The sequence below is a fragment of the Hordeum vulgare genome, chromosome 1H (assembly GCF_904849725.1).
Source record: "Hordeum vulgare subsp. vulgare chromosome 1H, MorexV3_pseudomolecules_assembly, whole genome shotgun sequence".
Classification (NCBI taxonomy): Eukaryota; Viridiplantae; Streptophyta; class Magnoliopsida; order Poales; family Poaceae; genus Hordeum; species Hordeum vulgare.
The window spans coordinates 192,253,457-192,263,258 of NC_058518.1; the positions used below are offsets into that span (position 1 = coordinate 192,253,457).

The following is a 9,802-nucleotide window of genomic DNA, read 5'->3' on the forward strand; positions in this document are numbered from 1 at the left end:
ACCTTTTCGCACTAACCATGTACGTGGGAGGAGTTATGGGTTCTCGACATCGTAGTATCAACCGAAACTCTTCAGATGTCAGCAATGGAGCGGCGCGCGCCCGAGTGGCCCAGATAAGCATCGTTCTTGTATAAGAGGTGCCAGGATTGACATCGACCACCCTCGCATTGTGCAGGAGCGCAAAGGGTGATGGGCCCATGACACGTGCGCGCTTAGGATTTAGACCGGCGGGCTGACCTCTCTGTTGAGCCTAGGTGGGGCTGAGACGTGTTGATTCGAGGCCGGGCATGACCCAGGAAGTGTGTCCGGCCAGAGTTTATCAAGCGTGATGGGAAACTTGGTGCACCCCTGCAAGGATGAAATTAACTATACGGATAGCCTTGTCCACGGTTACAGGACGACTTGGAGTTGCACCCCGATGTTATACAACTACAACTGTTACTTAACTGGAATGTTTGCTCCGGGATTGCTTCCTCGCAAGGAGTCGAGGAAGAATCTCTGGGCGTGACCTTAATTTAATATTGCTGCAACAATATGACTATTAATTGTGTTACTTTCTCTACTCTCGTCTATTGCTGCAAGACCCTTGAAGATGCTAGTCTTCGATATGACTAGTCCCCTCTCTCTATTCTCGTATTGCTGCAGTCAGTCCATATATAACCCCTTCCTTCGATATTGATGCATAACTTAACATAGTTCTGATGTCAGTCTTGCGAGTACTTTGGATGAGTACTCACTGTTGCTTTGCTCCCCCTTTTCCCCTTGATACGTTGATGCGACCAGATGATGGAGCCCAGGAGGTGGCGTATCCCACCGACAACGACTGCTACCCCGACGGTGCCTACTACTACATGGAGGCCGCTGAAGACCATGAGTAGTTTAGGAGGTTCCCACGCAGGAGGTCTCGCCTCGTTCGATCGTTGTATGTTTTGTGCTAGCCTTCTCTAAGGCATTATCATGTTTCATGTCTGTACTCAGATATTTGTTGCTTCCGCTGACTCGTGTGTTTATCAAGTTTTTGTATTCTAGCCCTCGAGGCCCCTGGCTTGTAATATGAAGCTTGTATATTTTTATTTGTGTCTAGAGTTGTGTTGTGATATCTTCCCGCGAGTCCTTGAGCTTGGTCTTACGCATTTGCGTGTATGATTAGCGTACGATCAAATCGAGGGCGTCACACTGTGGGTCTCGGATCTCTTGACGCATATTGAGGAAGGCATCCCATGTTGTCGGTACGTGGTGATCAACAACTGCAAGAGGACCCTGTGCGAAATATGGTTCAATGTCAAACATTGGCTCCTCCTGTTCGCTCTCAATGATCATGTTGCACAAGATGACACATCAATTCATCATCTCCCACATCTGAGATTTCGACTAGGTCAGAGCGGGGTACCGGACAACAACAAATCGAGATTGGAGCACACCAAATGCCCGCTCGACATCCTTCCTGCAAGCCTCCTAACACTTAGCAAGTAGGAGTTCTTGCCTCCTGGCATAGGTTTGAGATAGTCTTCACAAAAGTGGACCATCTTGGATAGATGCCATCTGCTAGGTAGTATCCCTTATCATAGAGGCGCCATTGGCCTCGAAGTTCACCCCAGGAGCATGACCTTCAACAAGCATGGCAAATAAATTCGAGCAATGCAGTACATTGATGTCATTGTGAGTTCCTGGCATACCAAAGAAGGAGTGCCAAATCCAGAGGTCCTGTGTGCCCACTGCCTCAAGTACCACACTGCAAGCTCCTTTAACGCCTTTGTACATCCCCTGCCAAGCAAATTGACAGTTCTTCTATGCCCAATGCATGAAGTCGATGCTTCCAAGCATCTGAGGAAATCCTCTTGCTGTATTTTTGTGTTAGGATCTGAGCAGTGTCTTCAACATGGAATGATCGCAAGTATTATGGTCCAAACACTGCCACCACTGCCCTACAAAACTTGTACAAACAATCAATGGTGGTGGGCTCAGCCATGCGTCCATAGTCTTTCTGTATATCACCGGGAGCTTCGTTATAGGTGTCATGCACTTCTGGAGTTAGGAGAATCCAACTGTGCTGGTGCAATCCTTCTTGCAAATGAAATAACTATCGAACTCCCAGATGACATTCACAATCTTGAGGAAGAGCTTTTAGCCCATCCGATAACGGCGTCGAAATACTTTCTCGCCGTGCAGTGGAGCGTAGGTGAAGTAGTCGTCATAGAGCAAGTAATAGCCCTCCATTCGATGCCCGTGCTTGCTCTTGCGGCAGCCCGACGCCGAGCCACCTCGCCGCAACTTTGCATTCTTCGCGAACAGGCCGACCAGACCGATGAGGATCATGAGGTGCTCTTCGTCGTCGGCGTTGGCCTTGCCTTCCTCCTCCATTAGAGCCGCGAACGCCTCTCGTCGTTGAAGTCCATCGTTGAACATGCAAATCACCAAACACCTCGCGTGCATGATGGGTGGGCAGCCGCCGATATCCCCGCGTGCGTGGTCGGAGTCGTGGAGAGCTTGCCCAGGAACGGGATGACGGCGGAACCCTCTCTTTTCGACGGGGGAATGGCCTTTCTAACGGCGGAGCAGCGACTGTTGGCACGTGGATGGCGCCAGGATCGACATGGCGACGAAAGGGGAAGTGTCGTCCTCCCATTCACGGGTCGAATGTCGGTAAGGAAAAGGCGTTTCTCGCCTAACAATGATGACCGAGACCGAACCGGCAGAATTCGGCGGGGGGCGCACGTTTGGGTGGGTGGGTTTTCTGGGGGGGGGGGGGGGGGGGGGGTGTTTCTATGGTTGTAAAAGGCCAAACCGGTTCATCGTGTCTCCAACCTTCTCGCCTTCTTCCCCACCCTAACCCTTTTTCGCCGCCGCCGACCCCTCTTCCGCTGTTACCGACCTCTGCCGCCTGCCGAGATGGATGACAGCTGCGCGGTATGCGCGGACGCGCTCGAATGGGTGGCCTACGGGCCATGCGGGCACCGCGAGGTGTGTTCAACCTGCGTCGTCCGCCTTCGCTTCGTACTCGAGGACTCTCTATGCTGCATCTGTAAGACGGATTGCCCCTCCGTATTCGTCACAAAGGTTCGCCGCTATGGTCTTCCTCTGTTCGGTTGGTTATCGATCTGTGCCGTGTTTGGATCTTGGGGTCTTTGATTGGGTTATATACGAATTCAAGCTAGTTAATTAGATGGGCGCTGAGTTCTATTCTACTTTTGGATGGTGAAAATTCTGAGTAATAGCAACCCAGCATGATAGCTTTGGTCTCTCGTTTCTTGATGAGGTGAGCTTAGGTCACTATATCGATTCAGGATTAGTTTGTCCAAAGTTGGAATTTGCGCTGATCTTCTGTTTCATTATGCAGGACTGCAAACTGTTTTTAGTATCGTATACGCATGATTTATTAGAATTTTGATTTGTCCAATGATTGAGTAGTTTGAGATTTTCATGGTTCCTGTATTTTTTTTTTGTTTATACATGGCGTCGGTGTTTCACTGCGTTGCCGCTTAAGTGCATTTGTGCTTACAGTATAGCTAGTTAGGAAAAGAGAAATACGTGAGTTTATATGTTTTATGTTGACTCAGGTGAATAGCATTCTGGTTTGTGCATAGTGACAGCCTAGAGGGGATGGGAGTATCCGGAAAGCCTTCTGGAACATGAACTGACGCCTTATTTTATGTATGCTTTCTTCACAACTCACAGGATTTCACCTTCTTCTATGAACATTTTATAGGCCATGGGAGATTACACAAAAGTGATCTCCGATTTCTCTGTTTTGCCCACTGAGGCAAGTGAGGGAAATGTGGGGGAGTACTGGTACCATGAGGATACAAAGGCATACTTTGATGATGCCGATCATTATAAGATGATAAGGGCGATGTGCCGACTTTCTTGTAGTGTATGTGACAAAGCTGAGGATCAGGTTGGTCAGGCAGCACAAGCAAAGCGCCGAAGCAGGTTCAAGAGCATTGATCAGCTAAAGGGACATTTGTTCCATCAGCATAGGTTATACATGTGTAATCTTTGCTTGGAGGGGAGAAAGGTGAATATCTCGATCACATTTACTCTCTTCTCCTTCCTATATTGTCATTCTTGTGTTTCGGAAGGACTAAATCTAGTTACTATGGTGACACCAACTCTGATGTATTTGATGGTTTTCTCCCTTGTGAGCAAATTTAGGATGAAAATCAGACCCTGTTTGCAAATTATCTAGCTGGTTTAACTTCATGTCCAACGTTTTTCTTACTGTTTTCTCTTGCCCCCCCCCCCCCTGCAGTTTCCGCATGTGGAATCCAGTTACGGTCAAGATTTAATGGTAGATATTTTTTTATGCTATTGCCTTAAGTAAGCGAGTAGACTCATGTACTGCTGGTGCTTTTGTTGCTATAATCATGATTATAAAACATTAAAACTTGGTAATGGGTACTTGTTCGGCAAGCTCATCATGTAGGTAATTTGCGGTGAACTCATTAAATTAGGTATTTATATATGGATATCCATGTAGAATTAAAACCAGCATTTCATCCTATTAGGATAGTTAAACTAGATGAAGCAACAGCAGTTACCTCTGGTAAGGAATATGTAACAGTAGACAGTAGCAGCCTGCAGCTACCTATAGAGGTGTGGCAGCAGCAACTTCTGCCATCAGAGATAAAGGAAGTGAAACTACCGTACTGCTATTTTGAGTACCCACCTGGTTATGCCCCATCACCCTGAGCATTTGCCCAGTTATACGCATCAAACCTATCAAGTACTCAGTTATGTATGCTCGTTCTCGCTGACGGCACCTCTAACGAGTATTCAGCCAAGTATACCTGCTTGAGTGAGATCTGTTTCTGTTTTCAAGTTACTCACTCCATCCATATATAGGGCCAAATACGATTTTCGAGGTTGCGTTTGACCATTGACAAGTTCAACAATACATGAGATGTACGTTATAAGAATTATATCACTAGAAACTCCTTTCACGTACGAATCTAACGGTATGCTTTGTGTAACACACATGTCATATATTACTACTCTAACCCATGGCCAAAGGGAACCTCGAAAACGTATTAGGCCCTATATATATGATGGAGGGAGTATGTAGTTAAAGCATCGCTAAATAGGGATGTAAGTTTTCTTTTCATGTAACATGTCAGTATGTCTGAACCAAGGAAAGTAGGTATAAAACATTTAGAATTCTCAGTATATGTTTGATCATCCTTGTTCATATATTCTATCATATCTGTTTTCTTGGAATATGTTACTTATAAAATTGTATGGGCAAACATTTTGACTGACACGCAAAGCTTGCCTGAGAAGCATGTGGAACCTGTGTAATCAAGTGGTATATGATTATTTACCTTTTTTCTGTTTTATTTTTGTTGATGGAAGTTCAGGTTGTTTCGATAGCATGCATTTTACACACTTGAGCTACTGTTATATCCTTCAACTTGTTGACAATTGTGAGTTTTCAATTTTTTCTATTTAGGGTCTGCTGTCTGACAATTATTTTTTATCACTGTGCCTTTTTATACAAAATAGGTGAATCTTGTGGGTTCTTTGTATTATCCAACGCTGAACAGAATCATTGTCTATTGTTTTTCCTGTGGTCCCTTTAGTATATCCTACCTCCTTTTCTAAATGTAAGGCGTTTTAGCAGTTTAAATTGAACTGTCAAAACGTCTTATATTTGTTAGGAACAGAGGGTGTATATTTTAAATGTGATGATGCTAGAAAATTGTTTCTCTTGGGTTATCATTTGCTGAACTAGATACTATGTTGAGCAGGTATTTATTTGTGAACAGAAGCTTTATACAAGGGCACAGTTAACTCAGCATACAAAAACAGGTGACTCTGAGGTGGATGGCTCTGAGGTTGAACGCAGTGGTTTTGCTGGACACCCAGTGTGTGAATATTGTAAATATCCATTATATGGAGATAATGAGCTTTACACACATATGTCCAGAGAACACTATTCGTGCCACATATGTCAAAGGTATTATGCAACTATGTCCTTAGCTAATTCGTTGTTGCAAACTTATGACCTGTGCTGACATTGTAATTGCTTACAGGCAGCATCCTGGGCACTATGATTATTTCCGGAACTATGATGATTTAGAGGTAATCTGTGACTCATGTCCAAATTTATCAATCCATAACTTTAGCTCTTATTGATGTCTATGTTTTTGTGTCCTTTCTTTATCATCTGTGTCACTTTCTCATTCGGTTGCTTGGTGTTAATTCAATTCAGATGCATTTTCGTAAAGATCATTTCCTCTGCGAAGATGATGTATGTTTGGCCAAGAAGTTTGTTGTCTTTCAAAGTGACGCAGAGATCAAGGTAAATTTAGTCCAAGCTGTTGTTTTAGTAGCCCTCTGTAAAGAAATATAGTGATCTAAATGATCTTATATTTCTTTACATAGGGAGTATAAGAGTATATTACCACAAGGGGGCATGCCACTGGGCCTATGTACTGACCTACTAGTTTATTTCTAGAGACATAATGCTATGGAGCATGGTGGGCGGATGTCCCGTGCCCAGAGGAATGCCGCACTTCAGGTTTGTTCATTCTCTTAAGACCTCTTCATTCCTTACTCTCCTTTTTGTGCTTTAGCTCCCCCATTTATTTATCCATCAATTTAGTTCCGATATTGATTGGCTCATCTGTATCCGTTTTCTATTGCTCTGGGCTAAATACTCTATTCTGGCATTGTCAGATACCTACCAGTTTTATATACCAAAGGAATGAGCAAGATCAAAGGCGTGGCAGAGGTAGGGGTCGTAATGCTCACCATGATAGACCTGACAGGGATTTCCCATTACCTGTGCGGGATGGCAGTGCAACTGCAGACCATGGCCTTGGAAGTCAAGTTGATAGTGTTGCAGGGCCTTTCCAGTCAGTAAGTGTCAGTTCTAGTTCTGGTCGAACAGAAACTGGTCGAAGCTTCGGGAATGGTCGCGTGCTTGAGCAATTGTCTTTTCCTCCACTTCAAGACCAGGATATTCCTGATGCTAGGATGGATGCCATTCCCTATGAAACCTCGTTTCCTCCCGTCTCAGAGCAGCAATCAAGGTATGCGCTGGCTCTTAATCAGAGCTCAAGGGGTTCTGCAAGGCTTGGTGATGAATCATTATTCCCTCCATTGCCTGGGTCAAGTAACAAGGGTTCTGCTTCAACACAACAGGGGCTGCAAAGTCTTGCTAAGAACACACTTGCATCAAGGCTTCAACAACGTAGTAAGGGCACCGTGAAGGTACTATATTCTGCTCGGTCTCAAACAGCTGAAAATCCTGAGATAGTACCTCATGTTTCCACTTCCACCCAGACATGGCCTAAACCTGACCAGGGGCTACATCTTTCTGGTTCTTCTCAACTTCGGATTGTAACTCAATCAACAAGAGATAATGGGCTCATGCCATCTGCCTCCAGCGGTTCAGCATGGAATTCCAGAGCTTCAAACAAGATGAAGCACTCTACATCGACCCCTAATTTTGTTTCTGGTGGATCCTCTGCCCAGGCATCATCAAGTACAGCTTATGGCAATAAAAGCCAACTGCCACCACAAAGCAGCCAACCTTTGCCTGTTGTCGAGGATGTTCAGCAAGCAAACAAATCGCTTGTGGAAAGAATGCGTGTTGCATTAGGAATGGATGAGGATAGGTTCTCTGCGTTCAAAGAAATTGCTAGTGAATACCGTCAAGGTGTCATTGATACTTCAGAGTATCTCTCGTATGTCGAGCAGTTTGGTATATCACATCTTGTTCCTGAAATGGCTAGGTTGTTGCCTGATCCTCTGAAGCAGATGGAACTTGCTGATGCCTATTACACCAACATGCGCTTTAAAAGTCTCCAAGAAAATGGTGGTTGTGAAGGCATTACCGTGAAAGAGAACAAGCGTAAAAATAAGGGGAAGGGAAAAACTCCTGATGCAGAAACAGTTACTGCTAAGGATGCAAGTGAATCGCTAGCTGATAGCTTTATTGACACTGTAAGGAAGCTTCAGTCAAACAATAAGACTCAAGGAGAGGCTGCGGTGCTCTCAAAGGATGGGTATCGATCTTCCAAGGAGAAGATCCCACTATCAGCTGGAGGGTCATGCTCTGGTACAAATTTGGGTCTAGACGGTGATCCAGTTGCCATCTCAAAGGCGTCTGGCACCAGTAGGTATGTGGGCAAGGGTGGAGGAAGCAGCAGCAGCAGCAGCAGCGACAAACAATCAAAGAAGACGTCGAAGTTTCTCAGAGCTCGGTTGGGTGACAACTCATTGGCTACACTTGATTTTAGTCATCCTGATGTGAGCCCTGAACGACCTGAAAAGGAGACACAAGTCCTACAAACTGGGTTGCCTGTGCGAAGTGTTTGGAAGAACGGTGCGGCGCAGAAGCTCTTTTCCAGCAATGAAAAGAAATAGCATCATTTTGTGCAGACGTAATTTGATCCATTGAGCTGGTTGGCAGTAAATGTGCACACTTTTGTGATGTGTGTTTTGGCTGCTTGGAGAAGGCGTCCTTCTATGTTGGAGGTCGCTTTGTTTGAGTCTAATTCGGTTTTGCTGGTTGAAAACCTCAAAAGTGAGGATGGAACTTGAATAGCCTGCAGTGGCTAGCTATACCTTTGTCGACCTGTAGACTGTATATTACATGAATTCTACCAATGATTTCGTGGCTTGCATGACTTTGATTTTTCGGCCAGGCCGCGTGACTTTTGCTGCCAGGCTCTTATATTTACTGTGTGGCAAGACACAGCTGTCAATAAGAGCATCTCCAACACATTATGTAAAACAGTCGCCCCGCGGTGCCAAAAAAACTGCCATTTGGGGCATTTGGAGGCAAAAACTTTTTTTCAACAGATGCATCTTTGTTACAGAACTGCCATTTGAGAAATTTAGAGGCAAAGCATTGTTCCAAGAGATGATGTATCTATTTGGCGCCATCTTTTTTCCTGGAGTCCTGAAATTTTGTCCCATGTGCTATTTGTTGCCTCAAACACCAACCTGTTGCCTCAAACACCAACCTAAATGATAACACTCATACGAGTGGCAGTGCAAACGCTTCTATCACTCTCCGTCTTGCCACATCATGCTTCTATCACTATCCATGTTGCCACATCATACAAATGAGATCATGCCACATCATGCTTCTATCACGCCACATCATGCTTCTAACTATCCATGTTTCCACATCATACAAATGAGATCAGTGGAATCTTTTTGGTTTTTTAGATTTAAAAATATCTTATTTCTTAATTAAAAAACCAATTAAAATCAGTTTTCATAATTAATTCTGTCTCGACGAGATCTTTAGAACTAGATTCATATTGATATGTTTCGATACCTTTTCTTTACTAAAAATTGTCATGATGTCTACACTGTAGTTGTCATATAATTTACACTATATTTGACTTGATATGTTTTTTTATTCAAGATTTAAAGCTATCATTGTATTTTCAACTATTTTTCATGAATTTTTTTATTAATTGATCATGACAATTTTTAGTAATTAACCACGACAAATTTAATTTATGGATATGATAATTTTTGGCACTCCATCGTGTTAAATTTAGTTTATATATCATGGCAATTTTAGTTTATATCATGACAATTTCAGTATTTTTGACCATGGCAATTCTAGATTTTGGACCATGAAAACTATTTTTTGTATGAACCATGAAGATTTTTAGTGTATGTATTATGATAATTTTAATAATCATCATATCAATTTTAGTTTATGGTTCATGAAAAATTTGAGTCATTGACCATGCATTTCTAAAGTAATTGATGACGAATTTCTTTTTAATTATGAATCATGTCAAAATTATTTCATGGATCATGCAAATTTTAGTAA

At 43.5% G+C, this 9,802-nt stretch overlaps 1 protein-coding gene across 2 annotated transcripts; it reads left to right on the forward strand.

Moving 5' to 3' along the window:
- Window positions 1-2,779: 2,779 nt before the first annotated feature.
- Window positions 2,780-8,630, forward strand: LOC123428512 (E3 ubiquitin-protein ligase ZNF598-like). Of its 2 annotated transcripts, XM_045112746.1 has the most exons (8): window positions 2,789-3,057; window positions 3,707-4,015; window positions 5,745-5,953; window positions 6,030-6,078; window positions 6,209-6,298; window positions 6,455-6,517; window positions 6,676-7,212; window positions 7,285-8,630. In XM_045112746.1, the coding sequence occupies exons 1-8, from the start codon at window positions 2,890-2,892 to the stop codon at window positions 8,368-8,370; spliced, it is 2,511 nt and encodes an 836-aa protein (XP_044968681.1). In that variant the 5' UTR covers window positions 2,789-2,889; the 3' UTR covers window positions 8,371-8,630. The 2 variants fall into 2 exon arrangements, with proteins under 2 accessions (XP_044968672.1, XP_044968681.1); XM_045112737.1 differs by having other exon boundaries at window positions 2,780-3,057; window positions 6,676-8,630.
- The last annotated feature ends 1,172 nt before the right edge of the window (window positions 8,631-9,802 follow it).